At 39.7% G+C, this 24,234-nt stretch overlaps 1 protein-coding gene across 1 annotated transcript in view; it reads left to right on the top strand.

The window, feature by feature from the left end:
- Positions 1-10,308: 10,308 nt before the first annotated feature.
- Positions 10,309-24,234, top strand: part of TMCO5A (transmembrane and coiled-coil domains 5A) — an 18,215-nt gene continuing 4,289 nt past the window's right edge. Inside the window, exons 1-10 of the mRNA XM_006831789.1 lie at positions 10,309-10,343; positions 12,403-12,552; positions 12,958-13,081; positions 13,668-13,718; positions 14,400-14,471; positions 18,388-18,444; positions 18,854-18,913; positions 19,820-19,884; positions 21,643-21,704; positions 24,198-24,210. Coding sequence (XP_006831852.1) covers positions 10,309-10,343; positions 12,403-12,552; positions 12,958-13,081; positions 13,668-13,718; positions 14,400-14,471; positions 18,388-18,444; positions 18,854-18,913; positions 19,820-19,884; positions 21,643-21,704; positions 24,198-24,210 — 689 coding nt within the window. The remainder of the gene's footprint in view (positions 10,344-12,402; positions 12,553-12,957; positions 13,082-13,667; positions 13,719-14,399; positions 14,472-18,387; positions 18,445-18,853; positions 18,914-19,819; positions 19,885-21,642; positions 21,705-24,197; positions 24,211-24,234) is intronic.

The raw sequence follows: 24,234 nt of genomic DNA, 5'->3' as shown, positions 1-24,234 counted from the left end.
AGACTGTATCTCCAAAAGGGAAATGCTCCCCCTTTCATGCCTAGTGAGATGTGGGTACCAAGAAGGACAGATGGGAGACTTGTTTCTTCCTTTGCCTCAAGACTAATATAGTAGACAGAAATGACACACACACTCCAAAGATACAAGCTTTCTAATCCCCAGAACCTGTAAACATTTCACCTTTGCAGAGGTGATCAAGTAAAGAATCTTGACATGGGAAAATTATGCTGTTTTCCCTTACAAGAGAAAGAAAGAGGCTAAGAGTTAGAGTGAGAGAAGGCAATGTGAGGACAGAAGCAGAGGTCAGGGAGTTAGAGAGAGATGTGAAGATGCTATGCTGTTGACTTTGAAGATGGAAGAAGAAAGCTACAAGTCAAGGAATGTAGATGGCCTCTAGTCACTAGAAAAGGCAAGGAAATGTATTATCCCCTAGATGCTCCAGAAGAACACACCTCTGCCAGAATCCAATTTTAGATCAATGAGGACCATTATAGACTTCTGACCTGAAGACCTAGAAAATAATAAATTTGTGCTGCGTAAATTTTGGCAAGTTTTTAAAATAAACATGGGAAACCAATATGACAAGAGAAGGACATAAGAGAGCCCACTAGGAGATCTCTAAAGCTTAGGGGGCACAGGGAACCCATATCTGACTGTCATTCAGAAAACTTAAGGGCATGACACAGGTTAGCTTTGATAGCAGATTAGGAAAGTGGACATTGGTCGGTGTTCCAGAGCCTGTTGATTCAGAGAATATGTAAGTACTTCATGCCTGGGTAGGATTGTCTTAGTTCTTATGCACAGGAGTCACCTGCAGAAGGGGCTCCAGGGTCATAGGACCTGTGCATTCACACAGGGATCTGCACTCAGAAGGACTTCATGTTTGCTTTAATGTTCTGCTATCTTGAAGATCTTACTATTTTAAACAAGGTACCTGTATTTTCATTTTTCATTGGGTCTTACAAATTATCTAACAGGTCCTAGCTACCTGGAAGGGAAAAATACCAGCTCCTCCTCACCACCACCCTCCAAAAAAAAAAAAAAATGCTGGATGAATGACAAAATTTTAGTGGCTGAGGAAGAAACATGTGAACAGCTACACTAGACATACAATTGCTTAGTTCAGGGCTAGAGATTCCAATTATGTCATGGTAGTGATTGGGGGAAAACCTCCAAAGAATTCCACAGAAACCCCAAAGACCATCCATAAGAAAAAGAATCAGCTTTAAATACCAATCAAGCCTAGAGAATAGGATACCACTGAACAATAGTCTCAATCAAGCAAAAATGTTTTAAAGACTACCCCTTTCCTCTACCTCTAAGCATCTGAAAAGGCAGCCAGCTTGGTGGAAAGGAGGATGACAAATACACCATGTGAAAAGATATAGACAAAGCCTCTCTCCTTAGGTACAGTCTTTCCATCTACAGCAGGTCTCAGCTATCGGGGCAGAAATCTCAACTCTGTATCAAGTTCGGAGTTTTAATACATGGTATGGGACCCTTTGATTACTGAATTGGGACAGATGAATTCACCTCAAGAAAAAAATTTCAAAGGACAATATTAGACCAAGCATTCTAAGGATTGTATTATTCCACAGTACAAATGTCAAAGTAGAAAAGTTAGAGATTAAAGACTCTCTTGTTGCAAGGTTGGTAGACATCATGCACCTATTATTATTATTTTCAAGTCGATTTCAACTCATAGACACCCAATAGGATAGACGAGAACTGCTCCTTAAGATTTCCAAGGCTGTAAATCTTTACAGGACAGACAGCCTCATATTTCTCCTTATCATGCACCCAAATGGTCCAATATTGCCTTCATAAAGCAAATGGAATAAATAATCAAGAGAAAACAAAACCCCAATATGTAACTTCCAATAGGAAAAAAAATGCATGATTAAAAAGTCGAACCTTCATTCCAAATGGAACCATAAAGTGAATCCTGAGATGTCTGAACTTAATGCACAGTGTAAACAAGCATTGAAGGTTTTTTCCTCCTATTCATCCTTCATTTCCCAAGAATTCCCCTTCTCAAATAGATGGCCAGTGGACTAAAAGTCTAGGATGCTTCCAGTGCTTTGAAAATGAAACCCAGTCTTGAGCATAAGTGCTGGTCATAGGATCTTGACATGGGCCTTCTTCTACCATCCCCATATATACTCTAGAGCACTGACACATGCCCACACCACCTTCATAGTTTTGCCACATACATGTACACATGTGCTAATTATCTCCATAATATTTTGCCTTAAACTAACTATTTTTACTTAAATTTATTCTAATTTAAAGCTAGGTCTTTAAATCAAGTTTTAATGTACTACTTATATTTTTATTCAATATTTAACTATTGACATGAAGATAATTTTTTCATTAGAAATCTTACAGAGTAAGATTTGTCACACCTAAAACCATGTTACATCATTAGAAATCTTACAGAGTAAGATTTGTTACACCTATAACCATGTTTGCTATTGCATAATAAATATATAACAAACATTGAGATATACTGCTCTAGACAGAAACTATATAGACTTGTTTGTTGTACACTGAGCATAAAAGTCATCAGTTGCCCTCAAGTAGATTCTGACTAATGGTAACCCATCTGTATCAGAATGGAACTGTGCTCTGTAGGGTCTCCAGAAGTGGATCACTAGACCTTTTGACTAAAATGCCTCTATGTACTTGAACCACCAACCTTTCAAGTTGGCAGCCAAGCACATTAACCATCTGCACCACCCAGAGACTCCACACTGAACATCCTGGGTCTTTCTGAACCCATTGGTCCTCCTCCAGGACTGCCATTTTTGGATGTAGTAAAGCTATCCTCTTTCTTTAAGACTCAACTCAAAAGTCCTCACCACAAGAAGCTTTCCCTAACTGACTTCAAGTTAGTCATTCCTCCTCTGTTCCTAAGCACTTTGGACTACCTCCTATAGGATGTGTAGTACAACACTGCACTGTCCTGACTTATATCTAAATCTGTCTTTTACAAAACTGAGTGCTCTTGTCAGGGGCCTCAATTTATTATTCTTTGGGTTGTTCCATTATGTAGATCAGTACATACTAGCTGCTCAAAAAAAAAAAAAAAAAAAAATAGTTTGCTAAATACATAAAGAATGGTGTAATATATTTGTTGTTGTTAAGTGCCGTTGAGTTGGTTCCGACTCATAGTGACCCTGTATAGGCTTTCCAAGGAGCAGCTGGTGAGCTTGAACTGACAGCTTGCGGTTCAAACGAGATTTGCAGTCCAGTGCATTAAGCCCCAAGCACCACACCAGGACTCCAGTGTAGTATATACCCATGGCTAACTCCCAAAACCAAACTAACCCACTGCCATTGGGCCAATTCTGACTCATAGGACAGAGGATTTCTGAGGTTGTAAATCTTTACAGAAGTAGATTGCCACAACTTTCTCCAACAGAACAGCTGGTGGGTTCAAACTACTACCTTTTGGTTAGCAGACCAGTGCTTAACCTGTTAAGCTAATTGTAAGTCGTTTATAGTACAAATATTCCAATATTATATCATTTCTATAAAGCAAAAAGACGTCTTAAAATTTAAAATACAAAAGAGTTCAAGAATTAGAAAAATTGAGAAGCAAAAATAAAGTTGGCCCAGATTTCAATGTAATTACTATAAGACACGGCATACAAAGATTCTATTGTTGTTTTTAAGTGCTGTCGAATCCATTCCAACTCATAGAGATCCTATATAGGGTTTCTGGGAAGTGGGACTGGTGGGTTTTAACCACCAACCTTGTGGTTAGCAGTCAAGTGCTTACCTTACAGCACCACACATCAAGACTCCAATAAAGGCTCTAATTATTCTTTTTAGGAATCTTCCTTTAATGATCACTTTCTAGTTGCAAAATAAATAAATAAATAAATAATGAAACCAGAGAATCATGTTTAAAATAAAGCGAAGGGTGATTAAAGCAGAGACCAGGTACTTAAGAAATGAGGTCACCAAAGACAAATATTGTGTCACTGACATGCGAGGTTGTAGTTGTTGTTGTTGTTAAATGCCTCGAGTCTGTTTTGATTCATATAGGGTTTCCAAGGACATCTGGTGTATTTGAACCACCCACCTTGAGGTTCAAACCAACCTAGTTGCCCAGTGCTTATCCTACTACTTCGTAGTCCTAGCTCTATGTTATAATCAAGAAAATGCCCTTTCCTTTGTCCTTTTCCAGACCCAGAGAATTAACTGGAAAACATCGAGCGTACACATCACAACGATGGGAGACAAAAGAGTGTAAGAACTGTCTAAATCAAGACTAGCTTTTTAAATCAGAAACATTTTATCTTTTTTGTCCTTATTTTCCTCATCTATGAAACAAAAGGCATTCTATTGATAAATTAATGAGTAGACATTCAAAAACAGTAAAAATATTAGTGCATATTATTTGACATATTAATTAGACCTGAAAAAAATATAGTGACTACACAAATACATTCATTGAAGTGTTATAATTAGAACAAAGGAGAGCGAGGAAAAAAAAAAAAAGATAACCCGAAAGTCTGTAATTTCAACTACAATTGAACATTTTTAAGTAATGCTGATGTTACACTGTAGGATAAGCACTGGATTCTGCAGCCATCTTTGAAAACCCTATACAGGGTCACTATGAGTTGGAAACAGCAGTTAACAACAATGAATATGAGAAGTCTTGATGTGGCACTGTAGGATAAGCACTGGAAAGCTCTAACCAAAAGATCAGCAGTTCAAACCTACGAATTGCTCCTCAGAAACTCTATAGAAGGGTTGGTATGAGTTGGAACCGACTGGATGACACTTAACAACAACAACAACTGAATACCAGGCACAGGGTGAGGGTTGGGGGTAGTGGTAAAAGGAAGACTTGGGCATTTCCTGGCCCTCAAGAAGCCTGAAGTCTAAATAGGGAGACAGGTACATTAACTGATAATTCACATGGTAAGAGAAGCATAGAGAAATAAGTTGTAAATATTACCAACTCAACAAAATTTCATACAATTGTTAAAATAATACTTGTGGAGGTTATGTAGTAGCCTTGGAAATATTCATTAAAACATTAAACAAAAAAGCAAAACACAGCAATATATCTAGTCTATAGAAGAAACCATAAATAAATAAAATAACACGTTAATAAGACCATAGGGGGAATCCTGATCCCCATGCAGAATCTTCTGAGGTGGGAAATTTCCACTTCAAAGGACAAGCAGATCAGCCTGGAGTGACTAAAAGAACAGAAAATTCTTGAAAGAAAGACCAGCAGGAAAAATCAAAAACAGTAATGGCAGTCTGGCTGACTACTACAATAACAAGCAAGTTGTTCTGGGAGCCATCAAGGCAAGCAGTTGGGTCCCCTCAGGGCAAATCCACTTCCAAGACTGAGGTTCAAGGGTAATACACGAGCAGGCATGTGGTCTTGCTGCCGACCACATTGGCCACCGATAGGGGGTAGTGGGGGAAAAAACAGCAATGATGTTGTGAGCTAAGTCCGACCATGTTTAATAGATACCTGTCAACCCGGGATGAGACCTGGTTGGCCAGCAGTATGGCAAGACGTAGAGACTCCTGGGCCCATAGACAGTGACATGGTCACAGAGGACTAGAGCAAAGAGCAAAGCATCCAGCTGATATGAAATGAGGGGAGATGCACAAGAGACAGGGACATGAGCCCAGAGACAGGGACATGGCTACAGAGGACTAGAGCAGAGAGTGAAGCATCCAGCTGATATGAAATGAGGGGAGATGCACAAGAACAGCCATACTGGCAGATAGTACCCACTTGACCTGGCTTCAATGGCTGGATGATCCAGAACTCAACTAGAAGGAGAAAGGAGAGAAAAAAATACGAGTAATCCACTATAATTTGATGAACTTGACATATACTTATGGATGAGTAGCTCAAAAGAGGGAACAAATCTTTACAGTGAGGATCATTCCCACCCCCTCGGTACACAGGGTTGACAGGGATGGGCAACTTAGACATTGGCTACCCAAAATGGGAGGGTGACTGGCTTATAAGCTTTCAAGAGGGAGCCTAGTTTCAGAGGGTATGGGGGAAGGTAGAATCTCCACTGAGTGGTTTCCAACCTGTCTGGATGGGGCTGGTGAAAGGAGATGGGGATAAGAGTTTTGTTGTACAATAGTGAATAAATAAATGCTATCAGGACTGACTGTGAGTGTTGGAAATGTAAAGGTATACGTTTTATAACAAAAGAGGGGAGTGGTTGATTTTGCAGTCCAGGAGCAGAAGTCCCTGGGACCATCAAGGGAGAAGAGCAGAGTGTGGGACCCCGATTCAGAGAAGCGGTGACACCAGAGATGGAAGCAGAGACGATGACATGGAGAGATAGAGTGGCTGGGGACTCTGGACTCAGGGAGGGAGAGGGGCTGTGTGCTGACGGCCGGGGGCAGGAGGGCAGGCTTGTGGGGTGTACCCTTTGGTTGTTTGATGATGCATTGAGGGGATTGTAATCATTGCAATGAAATGAAATACAATAGGATGAATGTAAAACTAATGTTGTCCCATGTAAACTATCACTTAATTCACAACAAAACCTTAAAAAAAGAAAGAAAACATATTAAAATATAAAGATTTTTGCTATGAGCTGATATTCTTGAACTTTCATTTTTTAAAATTATTTAATGTTATAATAGCAATGATGCAATAAAATTTAAAACATTTAGTTTTAAGGAAAATACATCAAATTTGTACCAGTTCAAAGTACTGTCATTGTTGTTGTTAAGTGCTGTTGAGTCAGTTCTGACTCATAGCAACCCTGTATAGGGTTTTCAAAGAGCAGCTGGTGAGTTTGAACTGCTGACCTTGTGGTTCAAACCAACCTTGCGGTTCACTGCTTATCCTACAGAGCCACACCAGGACTCCAGTTCAAAGTACTTGCATTTCTTGAATACTAAATTATATTAAAATCAATTTTTTTACTTGATGTTTGATTAAATTGTTTAAATACTTGGGTCAAATAACAATATTAATGAATAAGTATGTTCTCTCTTTTTTCCCTTCATATTTCAGTTTTATCCTAGTTTTTGCTTTTGAGAAAAATATAGATGTGTGAAGAAGAAACACAATCTGAAAAGAAAATTCAAAGGAGCCTAGAATGTATACACTAAAAATTGGTAAGGAAAATAGCATAGTTGAATCTGTATCTGAAGAACCATTATTAAAAATGAGCTTCTAGAATCTAGCTTGGACATGATCCTTGAAGTCAGACTTATTTATAAACTACCCAGAGGAACTGGCTAAAGTGAAGAGAGGACAAAAGAGGTGAGTAGAAGAACTAGGTCTCCATCTCTTGAGGCCACTGGAAGGACCAGAGCACCTGTCAGCTCTCACTCAGGACTCAAGAGATGAGCCAGTCACCATCCAAGAAAGTGGTAAATGTCCAGCAAATACACTGAGCAGGTGTTTGAGCAGGTAAATAGCCACCACAAAAAGCAAGTGTCTTCACAACCACCTTCGCACAAGCAGCTGCATTCCTTGAAGCAACAGAACAAAATGTGAAAAGACTCTTGTGCATAGGGCAGGGGATAGAAAAGTTAACAGGGGGAAACAGCTGCTGGAAAGCAGCGCTGGGTGTTAATCAAGCCATCTTCAGAAGAGCAGAAAGGCTTATATCAAGGGCCTTAATTTGCCCCCAAGGCCCTGTTTTTACCTTGATTTAGATTTCCCCACTGTTAGCAATCTGTTGTCCTCATCCCACTGAAGGCCCCAAGCTTGTGGTTCTGTTCTCCTACCAGCTTGCCTTTGGTAGCCCCTCAAGGAGAAAAGCTCCCCAGGAAGGAGACAAAGCTTTATTTTTATCCCAGTTTAAGTCCCTATCCAATCCATTAATAGCTAAGATAACCTTGGTCCAGGGCATTTCCTGGAGAAGCTATAACCAGCTGGGGTTAATGAACTCTCCCTACCATTAATTCCTGGGAGAGGCCATTGGCCTGAATTGTTACTTAATTACTCTTCTGTGTACAGCTTCATAAAGCAATGAAATGCCTTCTTTCAGGAAGAAAGGAGATGGTAATGGGGGTCATCAAAGACCATTAATTTTACAAATAGTTTGTTAGAAACTACAGTATGTTACGAAGTCACTCTGGCCCACAAATCAGCTCAACGTGGTTCTTATTAGTAGAGATCCCGAACTTCACAGGTTACCACAACTTGCACACACAAAAAGTTACAAAATGTACATACAGAATCTGGTACAAATTTACATACTCAAGAAGGCAAAAATATATTCTTTTCGATTCTGTAGCTGAACTTATCTTCCCATCTAGCTCCTGTTCCTAAAGTTGGCAGACAAAGCCAATTCAAGATATTGTGGCCTTTTCCCATTTAAAAGTCTCTTTCAGGCCATTTCTCAGTCTTTCAAGGGTTTCCTCCCTCTGAAGAGCTGTCTTCTTTCCCAGAATGGCAAGTGCATGAAAAAGCTAGATATCCTTGTGGCACTGCAGGTGGAGCATGAGGCCTTCCCACACTGATGTGCAGCCGGGCCCATCTGAAGGTGTTTGTGACATGTGGCAATTCCTGTCTGGTCCTTCAAGCTGCTGCTGACCACGCACCTAGCTATTGCCTCTGGTTGTGAGCGCCATAGACTTTGACTCTTCAAAATGTCTTTTTTTGTTCTTTGGGCCTCTTGACATATGTACATCTCTACTTTAGGGTCTTTGGGGTCTGGGGATGCCCTGTGGATTCCTCTGTACCACTCTATTTAAAATTGCAACAATCTCCCCCTCACACACATACATACACACAACTGCATCATATCCTTCTTTTTTATTTTTTTCATAGCATGCTCAAATAATAATAGTTTATTATTTTTTAATTTTGTTATCCATACCTCACAAGAATGTAAATGCCACGGGTCAACTCTTTCTGGCTGTTCTGTTCACTCTATCTCCTTAGTGCTTAGAAGAGTGCCTGGCACATGAATGATGTATGAGTAGATAGTTGGCTATGTGATGGGATCAGACTGCTGGTCACAGAACCCAAGCCCCCATATTAGTCATGCTTGGATAGCAAGGGAACACAACTAAAATACAAGGACCCCCAATAACAACAATCCACATACTATCAAGAATCCTGGTCCATGGAACTTACTGCAGTCAAAAGACACTTGACCATAAAACCCACACACCCACTTAGGCTCTGACTCTGCACAAATGATGAACAACTGTTGCCACCCATCCCACTGTGACATATTGCCCCACCCATCCTATGTGAACAACAAAGTCATGATGCCTAGAAGGTTCTGAAATTCTATTGGATGGCTCCTCTGGGAAAGGATTTGACTCTGCAGAAATTAATTGACCAGGCCAGGATCAGGAAGACCACAGATACCAGAAGGGAGGTAGAGTTTTTCTCAAAGAAATAGAGAAAAAAGAGGAAACTAAAAGGCAGAGAGACCCAAATCTACTTCTCCTTGGTTTTTCTGAGCCCTGTTTAATAACTAGCAGTTCTGGTGTGCTGCTGTAAGATACGAACTAGACTGCGTGCCTCACAGTGGGTGGTTCAAACCCACCAGCCACTCTTCGGAAACCCTGTATAGGACCATTATGAGTCAGAACTTACTCAAGGGCACAAAACAGCAACCATGATTTAATACCAAGGAGTCCCCGGGTGTAGAAGTAGTTAACATGCTCATTTGCTAACCAAAAGTTTAGGAGGTCGGAGTCCACCTAGAAGAGCCTCAGAAGAAAGACCTAGGGATCTACTTCCAACAACTCTGCCACTAAAAACTGTGGGGCACAGTTCTGCTCTGACATATAAGGGATTACACGAGTCAGAGTTGACTCATAGCAACTGGTTTGGGTTTTGATCATTTAATACTAAAGAAATTAATATCTGGAGATTCTTGAAGAGGCCAGGCTAGAGAGCAGAGAGATTATTTTTCAAAGGCATGGTGCACTTCCATTCCTGCTCACAGGGCCTTAAAGAAAGCAACTAGGCCTAGAGCAAAGTAAGGCTTTTAGAACAATTGAGAGCCTCTATTTCCTCCAATTGCATAAATTTCCAAAGGCCTTTATGTGGTGAACATTTTCTGAATATAGCTGCAAGTAGAAAATGTGTTGCATTGCCTTGTATCTTCACTGTACCTTACTGAGACATAATCAGAGCATGGGCAAAAGAATCAGAGACCAGGGTGTTGTCATGGTCAGAATTTAGGGTTGGAGAGAGGGAACCAGGAATTTGATTTGATTCCTATCTTTTGAGACTCTTGGCTAGCTATTCTGTGCTTCATGAATGTACCTATTTCCCCAATTCATTAGATGTACCTCTGCTGACATTCTAGGAGCTCTACAATGGAAGAACACACAAAAAATCAACTAGATCATGAGTAAGTAATCCTGATTATGAAAAGTCAAATCCAGTTGATGTCTGGTATTGATACCTTCTCACATCTTTCAGTTTCCTTCTCCACTTCCACATTTACCCTTGTATCCCCCACTGTACTCCACTTCAAATACCCTACACCCTCCTATTGTAATCCCCTAACCAGGCCAGCCCTTCCAAGGTGTTTTATTTTCCAGGAACATCTCTAATTCCTACCCACAACAAAAGTCCCTTTGTCTCTCTACTCCCAGTTAATGATTTCAAAGACAAGAGAATGCATTTACACACTCATACACAAATAGCAACAACAACCACAACAAAAACAAACAGGAAAAAGTAAAATCACAAGAATACCCAAACTTTCAGATAGTTCCCATTTGACCTAGCCTCGATGGCTTGATAATCAGAACTTAAGTAGAGGAAGATTTAAAAAAAAAAATTTTTTTTTGATAAAGGAAACAAGGATAAATTGCTACAAATTGATGAACTTCACCTATACTTGTGGAGTTATAATTCTAAATAAGTACAGAGAGTGAAGGAGTCTTCACATAAAGTATCAATGCTTTCCCCTCTGTACATAGGGCAGATAGGGAGGGGCAACTTGGACATTGGCTACCTAAAATCAGGGGATGATAAAGGCACAAAGTGACTGGCTTACAAGGTTTCAAGAGGGAGTTTAGTTTAAGAATGTGTGGGGGAAGAAAGAGTCCCCACTGAATAATTTTCATCTTGTCTAGATGGGTCTGGTAAAAAGAGATGGGGATAAGATTCTTATGATTCAATAGTGAGTAATTGTTATCATGACTAATTGCGACTATCACAATTGCAAAGGTAGAAGTTTTGTATCAAAAACAGGGGAGTAATTAATCTTACAGTCCAGAAACAAAAGACCATAGGACCATCAAGGGAGAAGAGCACAAGCAGAATGCGAGACTTTATCCAGAGAAGCAGCAACACCAGAGATGGAGGCAGAGATGGGGACATGGAGAGAGGGAAAAGCTGAGGACTCTAGATTCATGGGAAGAGAGGGACTGAGAGCTGGTAGCAAGGAGGCAGACTTGTAGAATGTGCCCTTTGGTGGTTTAAATTATTATATATGCCTGAGTGTTTAAAAAAAAAAAAAAAAAAGAGCTAAAATGAATAGAGAGAAATACTGTTAACTGATAGTACATGGTAGAGATTATAATGAAATTGTAACTGATGGCACATGGAGGGGATTATAATCAAACAAGGTGTGTGATTTGTTGAATGTAAACCTGATGATCTGCCCTGTAAACTTTCACTGAAGTCACAACAAAAACTTAAAAAAACAAAAAAACCCTGCCAAGTGCCAGACACCCTTTCTAGACTCTCTGTTGTTCGTTGTTAAGTGCCATCGAGTTGGTTCCCATGCACAGCGACCCTGCATAGGCTTTCTAAGGAGCAGCTGGTGGTTTTGTACACCAGGGTTACCATTATTTCATTCACACTTATTTCATAAAACAGATGTTTGTATTCTTGAAAATAAATGCCTGGAGCATTCCTGTACATGCTCAATGAAATTGCTCTCATGGAAGAATCTCAAACTTTCTATTAGGCAAGTAGAGGAATTTTGAGGAGGAGGGAAAGATAGAAGGCCTACTGTATAGTTGTAAAACCTCTTGCAACTTTGCAGATAGGTAGGTCCATCCATAAGTGATGTATGTCTAAATAAAAGTACTGGAGAAGGGGACTGTATTGAATGGACAAGTTTTATACATAGTTTACCTGAGCAAAGATTGCCAAAGGAAACCATTGCCTCCAACCCAAGAAGGCTAATACTCCGTGGAAGTGCACTATAATTTTGAGCACTTTACAGGAAGTAGGCCAAGAAAGATCTCCCTTGCTGAAAAAGTTGAGAATTTCTTAAACAGATTGTAGAATGTTTTTAAGAAATATAATTTCTCAAGAATGAAAAAGAAACAGAATGTTCCCAGAAAGACCCAGGTGAATGAATGACATGACTTATAGAAACACTCTTTGGCCTAAGGATTTTTGATCTTAAGATAACTGGCCCATGTTCATTTTGGGGACTGAGTATATAGGTCGGAGAAAATGGAAATCTTACGATTGGCACAGTCCAAGAAAAATATTAACAGTTTAAACATGGCCCTTGAAAGGGATATGCAGAGAATTGATGAAGCAAATCAGGATCTTCTTCTCAAAATCCAAGAGAAAGAAGAGGCTATTCAGAGGTGAGTGTTGGGGTTTCTTGAGGAAAGTTTCCAGTCCAAAGGGAGGGGTGGAAAAGAAAAGGCAAAACCTGAATTTCCAGCCTGCTCTACAGACATATACTTGTGTAGCAAACAGACCTCTTTTTTATTCTTTGGCATCTCTGTGTGGCTCAAACTCTGAAACACAGAAGACTAGGGGCTTTTTAAATTAGTTGCAAACATTGGGGGAAGTTAGCTTGGGAATCGCATAGCTCTTACTTTCCTCTATCTTTAAGTGATATTAATTCTACGGATTTCAGAAGGAGGATTTCCAGCATGCGATTCATGTTTATTGTCACTAACATAGCCTCAAAACTGATACTGTGTCTTATGAGTTCTGAAACTGCCCATCAAGGGCCCTCATCTTCATGTCCTTGTACCATCCAGGCTGGAAAGTGAGCTCACTCAGACACGAGACCTGGCGGAAGACGAGGAGTGGGAGAAAGATAACTGTACAGCCATCGAAAGAGAAAGAGACTTGCTGGAGCTGGAGGAAGAAACAGACAAACTCGTAAGGGAGAAACTGTGAAGAGCTGTTTGATAGATTTCTTTCCTCATCCTGTCCCTCATCAACTGTCAGATAAGCAGCTCTCCCTTTCTAAATATAAAGAAGAGTCCATTCAAAAGTCATGACAGAATGTCCATGCACAGAAGTGAAGGTGTAGAAGACAGGGCTTCTTTGCTAATATTTAATACTGGGAAGCCTAGTATCTGGGTTTCTTGATCCTTGTAAATTGGTGTTTATAAACTGAGATCAGACTATAGGTAACCTCGCCTGATAGAATACAAGCAAGGTTGAATTACTGCCAGGAAAATATCACAGGGGTGAGCTGGAGAACAATAATTGAATAAGAAGGACTACTGTGTGTGGGAAGGAGCTCTGGTAGCGTAGTGGTTACAAATCAGGCTGCTAATCTCATGGTCAGCAGTTCGAAACTACCAGCTGTTCCATGGGAGAAAGATGAGGCTTTCTGCTCCAGTAAAGATTTACAGGCTCGGAAACTCTGTACAGGGACACTATGAGTCTGAACCGACTCCACGGCACATAAAAACAACAACAACTGTGTGACGGAGATTCTGATTCTTTCTCTCCACAGGAAAAGAAAAATGAAACACTGGTCCAGAGTATAGCAGAACTTAAAAGGAAGGTGAGGCAGTATTCTTGTATATTAGCCCCATTTGTCAGAGGCTAGGAAGGAAAAGTGATCAAAGGAAAACCTATGTCTAAGAGTTTGCAGGGGGTAGGTACTATACAACTCCCTACACTACACTCCTAAGACTAAGGCTTATTACCTAAATTACATGGTTTTTCTGGGTCACAATGAGTGGATGGCTATTTAATAATCCTATGAGTTCTCCATTCTCGCACCAGAAAATGGATTCCAACCCATACTCTACTTGAAGTGATTGACTTTACCTTTGCTTTTTGGTGAGACTCACTTTCATTTTCAATTAGAGGCTTTAAAAATAAATACTGTTTAGTTCCCTTGGATCCTCTTTCCCTTGCCTAGGCATTGCCTGTACTTCAGTGTCTCCTGAGAATGCAGTGAGCACCCCATAATTCACCCTACTCATTAACACTTAGCCTGGAGCCCTGAATAACTCAGCATGAATTAGGGGCTCAAGGAAGTCCCTCTGCCTTGAAAGGACATTAGCTTGGTGGCCAAGACTAGTACTTCTGCAGGCTACCCACTAGCCAGCAAGGGGTTAACTCTTGGAAGCACCTATCAAGACCATTAGATACTGGCCCCTGCACGCCAGAGAATATCTTTTTATATTTTCATCTAATGTATTTTTATGTAAAATGTATTTATTTTTTAAAACTGTAGTTTACAACGAGAATCCATAAGACAACCAGTAATGAACAAAGCAATCTAGACGAAACCCCGGAGGAGTCAAAGGTAAATAAAAAGCAGTCCTAAGTGGGTTTGGGCTATGAAGTAAGCCTTCAAGTTGGCAACAATTATCAGAGTTGAAAGACATTCTCTGTAGTTTAACCCATGTCAGGAGTAAGTCTGGAGTTCTGGTATGGATGGCACTGTGGGTTAATGCTCTGGACTGAAAGGTTGGTTTAAACAGCAGAGTCTGCAGTTCAAGCTCATCAACTGCTCATTGGAAACCCTACTCAGGGTTGCTATGAGTCAGAACCAACTCAAAGGCACTTAACAACAATGATAACAATGGGGTAAGTCTGGGTCCTTGAATGCTGAATTGTCCTCTGTTCTTAGTAAGGAACTTCACTCTGAAACCATATTTTTTTGTTCTCTCTCCTATCAGGAAGTTGTTGTTGTTAAGTGCCATCGAGTCGATTCCAACCCATGTGACCCTATATAGGGTTTCCAAGGAGCAGCTGGTGAGCTTAAACCACCCACCTTGCAGTTCCAATGATTTTGCAGTCTGACTCATTAACCCACAGCATCACACCAGGATGAGTAGGGCACAAATGCATATATAGTGTCAGAGGCAGCTGAAGTCCCCAGGTTAAAACCAGACTTCAGCACTTAATTTGGTATGTAAATTTGGACAACTGAACCAGTCTTTCCGAGTCCCAGTTTGAGGATGAAATGAGATTGTGTATGTGAAATATTCTCCTTTTCTGGATAGTTAATATCTTGAAAAGTCACACAATCACAGAAAGTGATTTCTTAAAGTCAGGTTGAGGTATACGTATGAATTTATAGAAGCAGAACTAGGATTTTAAGCCTAAAGTGTGCTAGTAATTTACACACCCTGTTATTGATTCCAAACCTGAAACAATCTTATTCAGTGAGTCACTCAAGTACTTTGTGATCTCTAACTGCTAAGGAAGGAACTCTGGCAGCACAATGATTAAATGCTCAGCTGCTAACCAAAAGATTGGCGGTTCAAATCCACCTGGAAGCTCCATGGGAGAATGGCCCTGGAGATCTGCTTCTGTAAAGATCAAAGCCTAGGAACCCACACTGTCACACTGGGTAGCTGTGAGTCAAATTTCAACAACAGCTAACCACCACCACCACCACAATCACCTGCTAAGTGATAACATTATACAATGCTTAGCATTTCATAAGAACTTATAGCCAAAAACTCATCTGATCAAGGCAGCAAGTTAAAAATTGAGGCACATTTTTTTTAGAGAGTAGATAAAATTCTGACCTGGCACTTTCTGTAGAATTACATCTTCATCCTTGCTCTGGTAGCATAGTGATTATGAGTTGGACTGCTAACCTCAAGGTCAGTAGTTCAAAACTACCAACTGTTCTAGAGAAAAAAGATGAGGCTTTCTGCTCCCATAAAGATTTACAGCCTCAGAAACCCAAAACACAGATGCTCTGACTTGGAACTGACTGCACGCACATCACTACCACCTTGCCTTGTTTAATTTCTCTTTGAATTCTAGCTCTGACATTTATTGTATGTATGAACCCTCTAATGAAACAGGCAGGCTGGAAATAGAAATAGAAAATGAAAGAATAGAAAACTGTTCCCCATCTTTTGATGGCCAATTTGGTCACAAAAATGGGAAGGTTAAAGCCACCAAGTAAGGCTACCTGAATGTGTTCATCCAGAAAAGTTATCTGGAAAAAAACCTCCAGAGTCTGAGTGCACACAGGGGAGAAAATGCAGCTAAGGTTAAAAAGGATTGTGTAGACCCTACCTACTCTTGCCATGTGATTTCAGCGGTCAGAAAACTAATTTTCTTCCAGGATCTCTTCTTCTGTCTAGAACAACTTTTTCTAATAACAGTAAGCTCATTCTGAATCTAGTGGTGATCTTTGTACTGGCTAGGTCAGGTGAGCTGAGCTGATGGATTCATAGACTCTCAGGCATTTATCAGGGCAAAGACTGTTCATTCTCCTGGTCACAGTCATTCCAGCTCTAAAGAATTCTCAAGTTTCAACCCTTTGCCACTCCCTGTTGCTTCTGTGTTTTTATGGAATTCTTAGTGAGATTTCTAATTCTAGAAATTAGATCATCATCACTCTTGCTTCTGTTCATCTGACATGCTGGTGATCAGATCAGCAGCTTAATGGGATGTTTACTACAACATCTTGTACCTCAGATCATTGGCTTACCTATAGCCCTTAGGACATTTGGCTGGCCAGCCCTAAGGGCAACTAATTGTAGGGGAAAGAAACTGTTAGGAGTTCTAGATATGAAATAATGGAAAGTAGATGAAAGTGGGAACAAAAGAACTGGAAAGGGAAGCAAAGATGCAGTCATATCATCTCTACTTTCAAGTACATCCTTAGTGCATTCATTCCGATCTATTACTTCATTACTACTGTCTTTTCCAAACCACCATGGTAACCTCCTAAGTAGTCTACCACCTCAACTCTTCCACCCCAACAATCCATTATCCACACAGAGAGAAGACATGTAACAACACAAGTCAGATTGTGTCTACTCAGACCCTCCAAGTTCCCACTGTAATTAGAATTAAGAGAAGAAGAAAAAAACTCTTTACTAAAGGATATAAGCCCATTTCTGTCAAGTTTTTCCAATCCTATAAAACAGACTAGAACAGCCTAGGCTATAATCTTTACAGAAACAGACGGCCACATCTTTCTACCTCTGAACAGGCTGATGGGTTTGAAATATTGACCTTTTGGTTAGCAACCAAGCACTTAACCACTGCATGACCCAGGTACTCTAGAGGGTAAAAGGCCCTACATAATCTGACATACTCACCTGTTCCTACCTCATCTCCTGCCTGTCAGCTTTCCCTGGGACCTAGCCATACAGTTTCTTCTTATACACCAAATCTCTGTTATTTCCCATGTTGTAGCCCTTGTTCTAATCTGGGCCTGGAACAAATTTCCTCCAGATCTTCCCTGTTGCTGTTGCTGCTGTTATGGTTCTGACTCATAGCAACCCTGTACAGAGTATTCAAGACTATAAATCTTCGTGGGAGCAGAAAGCCTCATCTTTTTCCTGTGGTGTTCGAATTGCCAACCTTGTGGCTCACAGTCCAGTGTTTATCTGACAGTCGCCACACTCCCAGATCTTCACTGTGATAATATTTATCTTATAGATTTCGACTCAAATATCTTTTCAGAGAATCCTTCCACAATCAACTACATTAGCCCTCACACAACTACCACCATCACCCACTCTCCATCACAATTCCCTGATTCTATTTCCTTCATAGCCTGTATCCCTGTGATTACTATGATGATGAATTTCTTATGTACCTCCAACTAGAACATAGGCTCAGCTCTATGAAGACAGAGCATGTCAGTCCCATTCACCACTGTATTCCCAACTTCCAGCACAGTGACATAGGACAGGCTTTCAAAAAATACCTAATGAAGAGAGGGACAGAAGGAAGCGGGAAGGAGCAAAACCTTGGATTCTAACAGAACATACACAAGTAAAAGGAAGAGTGAAGTTTTCCAAACCTGATGTCATTACCTAAAGAAGCATTTAGGAGCAGAAGTTGTTATTGTTCCTACTCATAGCAACCCTGTGTCAGGTTTTCAAGGACTGGTTGGTAGATCTGAACTGCTAGCTAGCAGCCCAGAGTTTATCCTACAAAGCCATACCAGGAGTGGGGATTTATTGTTGTTAAATGCCATCAAATCAGTTCTGACCCATAGGAACCCTGTATGAGGTTTCCAAGGAGCGGCTGGGTGAGCTTGAGCCACCAACCCTGTAGTTCAAACCGACTTTGCAGTCCAGCGCATTATCCCACAGCGTGGCACCAGGATACATAAAGACATCTGTCATGGTGTTCCTGATTCACTTGAACAGTCTATGAGATGACCTTTGAGATAGTCCAGAATGGAATTCTGCATGATTTTTACCTTACTGAGTTACCTATTTTCCTTTCTACAGGTTAGATTACAACATCTGGAATCATCCTGTGCAGAACAAGAGATGGAGCTGGTCAAGGTAAAGATAATAACTTCTTCAGATGTTACTTCTACCAAAAAAGGAGAAATTTGATCCTTGGTCAGTCAATTTAATATTTTCCTAAAATGATTGAATTATAGTAGGGCCAGCTCAGGGAATACAATGGGGCTGAGAAGGGGACACCAAAGGGAAGATTACCTTCCCTTTAACATTTTTTAAAGGATACATTCTATAGTCTGCACTCTTCTATATAGAAGTACCTAGTCCTTTCCTAATCTCCCCCAAATAATTCACATTTTGTCTATAAATTATGATATGGTTATTCAGTCTCAAAAAAAGAGATGAGTTTGTATGTACAGAATTTTGTATGTCATTTTAAATTTAAAACCACAGTCAGGGTCCAAGACACAAAAGAAGAGAAATTTAAGTCCTAATGTTGGCTTCCCAGGTAATGGAGGACTATGCATTTGTGATTCAGCTCTGTGAAGATCAAGCTCTCTGCATAAAGGTATAGTTCTCATTAAAGGAATATCAAATGGCTTGTTAAGATACAAAATGACATGGAAGCAGGTTTTTCAAAGAATACTACCTTGTGTAAGTTTAATTCTCAAAGGGGCACCACTATGAAGGGAGTCTCTACAGGTTTCCACCTTATAGGGGTTCCAGCTGTCACAAGTTTTACAGTGTCACAGACTGGGTAGCTTATAAGAACAGAAATACATTGTCTCATAGTTCTAGAGGTTGGGAGTACAAGATCAGGGCATCAGCAATATTAATTTCTTCTGAGGGCTCTAAGAGAGCAACTGTTTCCTGTGTTTCTCTGGCTTCTGGTATTTCAGGCATTTCTTGGCTTGCTGATGCAGGGTCACATGGCATCATTCCTCTGTCTATCCTGTTTGTGTGTATCTTCTCTTTTATAAGGATACCAGTCACATAGGATCAGAATATAGCCTACTCCACTTTGACTACATGTTAACTTAACTGATAATACCCTCAAAGATCCTACTTCCAAACAATCTCACCTTCACAGGTATCAGAAATTAGAGCTTCACCCAATTCTGTATGGGGAAACAAAATTCAATCCATAACAACACCCAATCCCTCATTATGACCTTCTTGTTCTTTGAAACTTGAATAATTACTATTCTTGACTCCCAATTTCTGTGCACTTAAATTAATAATGAGCAACTGGTTCTTTTCCTATTTGAAATCCAAATGACCCCCCAGGAACCTACCCAGTGGTAAAGCTTAGTGAAAGACTAATAGTGTTGGTAGATGAGGAATGGTAAAAGGAGAGACCGTGGCAATGAGAATACTGGATATTGATATCAGAATGTAATGATAAGTGCTAATTATGTTTAGAAAAGAACATAAAACTGGTTAGTTACTATGCTTTCCTTGTTTCTCTTTGAAGAAGTACCAGGAAACTTTGAAGAATATAGAAGAAGAACTAGAGACTCGGTTCCTTGAGAGAGAAGTGTGAGCTTTGGCAATCCAAGGAACATCATGGTTTTAGTGGTAACTCCATCTCAGTCTGTCAGAGAAAACATTTCTCTGACCAGTTCCTACCTGAAATTGAATGAGTCCCAATGCCACATGTCTTGTTCCCTCTGTGAGTGATCTGGCCAACCCCAGCAACACCAGACCAAGTTTATCATTCCCGTCTTTCTCCCATCCTTAAAATACACCAGCAATAGAACTTCCTCATCATTGTATCACATTATCAGTTGACTGGGTTTCTATGAATAACAGATACATATGCTTTAAAAAGAGTTGTTGGTCAATCACTTTCACAAGGTGGATAGTCTTTATGTTTCACAGTAAAGGCCTTAAAACTAGTAATGCCATCCTCATTCCCCTAAATACACCAAAACCCAAACAAACGAAATAGGCATGAACGTAATCTCCAGATACAGAATTGTGTATTATTTCGAACTATGAACTATAAATCATAAGGAAAGGCCCAAAGAAAAATATTCCCTGAGTTTCTCAAATGAGTCTAAATAATGAGAAACCAACACCCAAATTTTCATTTACATTTCTTGACCCTGTTTCTAAAACTCAGACAAAAAGTAATTTCTGTTGATTAAATATTGTAAATCTTTGGATCAAGAGCAAGAAACCCAAACTGCATTTAGCCTTAAAGTAGATCAAGTACACATGAAAGCACATTGTGCCCTGAGGAACAGGGGTCTCGACATGGAGGTCTTCATTCCTTAAGTACAACTTCAGGTTTTCCAAGATCCTTGCCCAGCATTAGAATCTGGTGTGAACATTAAACTAAGATTCTAGAGTAGGGTTTTCCACTAGAACTTTCTCTGCTGTACAATATGGTAGCCATTATCTACATATAATTATTAAAATATGGTTGGTATGGGCATGGACCATTGTAGATAATTGGTTAATTATTCAATAATTAACAAATTATTGTTAAGCAAAACTGGGTCAGGTTCAGATGGAATGTGGCATATTTGAAAAGGACGATGGTTAGTTTCACCTGGGGTGCTGTGTTGAGACTTCTGTCGTAGTCATCTGTAGTGATTTCTGCCAAGTGTGGGTAAAACATTTGATACCCTTATCTACTATTGAAGTCCTGGTATGGCACTGTGGGTTAATGCGCTGGACTGCAAAGTCAACTTGAACCACAAGGTCGGTGGTTCAAGCTCACCAGCTATTCCTCAGAACCCCTATACAGGGTCGCTATGAGTTGGAACCAACTCAATGGCACTTAACAACAACAACAACAATCTACAATTTTGTCAGTTCCTCTGAGAAGTGTATTGCTCTCAAATAGATTAAAATCTTGTGGCCAATAAATATCTTAAAAAAACAAGTATCTATGGTTAATGTGGCTGACATGAAGTCCTTGGGTAGCACAATTAATTGCTTGGCTATGGACTAAAACATGGGCAGTTCAAACCCACCAGAGGTACTTCTAAAGAAGTCTGTGACAATTGGTGACAAAGGTGACCGCCATGAAAACAGTATGGAGCACAGCTCTACTCTGAAATACATGGTGTCACCCACCATGAATCAGAAACAAACTGACAGCAACTGGTTTGCTTTTGAGTGTGACTGAGTAACTGAGCTTTTAATTTTAATTAATTTAATGTAAACATCTACATGGAGCCAGTGGCTTTGGTTTTATAAGATAAAGTTGTTTTTAAATCACCATGATATAGATTGTGATATTTGAGTGTATTTTATTCAGCCCTCTCCTGGTACTTCTCCTCCTAGATCAAAAGTCATGAGCATGAATTCTGCAAGAAAAGAGTGCAACACTTCAAATAATGAGGCAAGTATTTCAGTATTCAATCTCTTGGTGTCATTTCAAGATTGGTTCCAAAAAGCTATGACCTGCCAAACAGATAGATACTCATTCGTCTTGCATGCATTTTCTAAGAACAGTACCAGCTATAATTCCAAAGCCATTCAACTCTAAACAATTACAACAACAACAAAAGAGATGCTCAGGAACAATTCACTTCCCTCTCTTAAAGCCATGTAAATAACTTGTTTTCAAAGAAATTAGCTTGAGACCTAAGGAGCTCTGGTAGCGTAGTGGTTACAAATTGGGCTGCTAATCTCAAGGTCAGGAGTTCAAAATTACCAGTGGTCCCATGGGAGAAAGATGAGGCTTTCTGCTCCCATAAAGATTCATAGCCTTGGAAACCCTATGCAGGGTCACTATGAATTAGAACAGACTCCATGGCACATAACTACCACCAGCTTAAGACGTAAGAGAATTCAGGCTGTAAGTAAGAAGGAATATTAACTGGGGGTACGTTCTGTAGTAAGGAAACCAAATACAAAACATACAATCCTCCTATTTCCCATAATCAAAGCACCCTTTCTTGATGATCACAGACATCGTCCCACATCTTTCACAACCAGAGCCCTGGGCATCTATCACTATTAATCAGTGTGAACCATGGGTACAAAACATCACAAGGCACTGGTTCATTATGATACAGATTCTATGTGTAGTCATATTCAATACTGAGGTGTTGCCAACACATGCAAAGGCCGGAAGGAAATAGAACAATTGGAGGTTAAGCACCAGAAGCCTTGGCTTGCCTAGGTTTCATATAGTAGTGAACATACAGGGCTAACCAATAAACATTTGTTGGACTGTAATTTTGTGATTGTATTGGCTTTGTAGCCAAAGTTGACTCCAGAAATTTTGTGTGGTCAAAATAAATGACATTAATAACTCTAAAAAAGAGTAGCCATCTCTTTCTTAAAAGAAATATGAACAAGTGATCATTGTCCTGGGCTAATTCAGATGTTTTGAGATATATTAGAGCAGACCCGTGGTAAGCAAAGTTTCCCATAGTTCTAATCAAGTCATGATGGTCCCAAACTTGCATATTTAGGTCAACAAAATAAGCTTTGAAATAAACTGGACCCTGTTTCTCTAGAAGGAAGTCTGACATGTTCCCTGATGTATCTAACATCACTGGCTAACCAATGAAAGTATTCTTTCCAACCACGTATCAGAGAAAAATAATAGAAATTTATTCATCTCATTATAATTCAAAATGGCCCAGTGATGTTTTAGAAATCTTACATAAAGTGGCTATATAAATAACTGATCAGCTGACATGCCACCTAATCTTGTTCACGCTATAGAACCAAATTTTTTAATACAAAAATTTTCATTCGAATTCTTTTCTGAAGACCTCATTTTCACAGTTGCAAAATAGTATCATAAGTCCTATTCCTTGTTATCTCACAAGGAAGTTAAGAAGAAAATAAAATAATTGAAAAACATTTTGAAATAGATGTCTCAGAAATCCAGGATACATCCTCATCCCTTTTTAATAACTCTTTCTTAGAATATATTTGTATAACTTTCCTAGCATGTAAACTTCTCTCGGGGTCACTAGCTGACAAGAATGTGGAAGACTGTAACCGAGAGAGTCCAACACATGAAGTCAAAGGACCTGGGTTCCAGACCTTGACTTGTCACTCATTAGTTACATAGCCATGGGCATCAGACTTAATCACGGTATACCATAGCTAGCATATCCTTACCAGTATCTAAACAGGTAATCATTATCATAAATGCGCATTAAAAACATTTGACTGAAAATTGCATGTGTTTATGCATACTAAGGAGTCCTGGTGTGGCACTGTACAATAAGCACTGAACCGCAAGGTCAGTTTGAACCTCAAGATCAGTGGTTTGAATTAATCAGCTGCTCCTTGGTAACCCTATAGGGGGTCAATATGAGTCAGAACCAACTTGACAGCACTTAACAATAAAAATGTGTTATCTAACTATGGGGAGTCCTGGATGGTGCTGTGGGTTAATAAGCCAGACTGCAAAGCCATTTAAACTGCAAGGTTGGTGATTCAAGCTCACTATCTGCTCCTCAGAAACCCTATATAGGGTTGCTTTGGGTTGGAAACGACTCGAAGGCACTTAACAACAACAACTATAAGTTAACTAATAGCTCATTAGATATCATTTGACAGTGATGTTAACTTCCAGAAATTGTTTACCTATCAATGTCTTTTTCTCCCAGAATAATTCTATCCACAAGAAAGCAAAACTATTCTGTAAAAGGTAAGCAAAATGCCTTTGAGTATCTTCCTAGAAAACTAGAGTTCTACTCAGTCATCATGACAGATAATATAGTCTGGACAAGGAGAACCTTGTATATACAAAAACACACACACACTCAGAGTTAAATCATCAAACTAGTGTCACCAAGCTCTTTGATATCCCATGTGAGTAAAGTTTTACTAAAGGTAATATAGAAATGGCTACAATCATACATTGACAGAGAACTTCATGAGGTTCAAGCTGGATTCAGAAGAGGC

This window comes from Chrysochloris asiatica, unplaced genomic scaffold (genome assembly GCF_000296735.1).
Source record: "Chrysochloris asiatica unplaced genomic scaffold, ChrAsi1.0 scaffold00004, whole genome shotgun sequence".
In the NCBI taxonomy this organism is placed as follows: domain Eukaryota; kingdom Metazoa; phylum Chordata; class Mammalia; order Afrosoricida; family Chrysochloridae; genus Chrysochloris; species Chrysochloris asiatica.
Note: the sequence above shows the minus strand (reverse complement) of the source record. Positions and strands in the feature narration are given on the sequence as shown.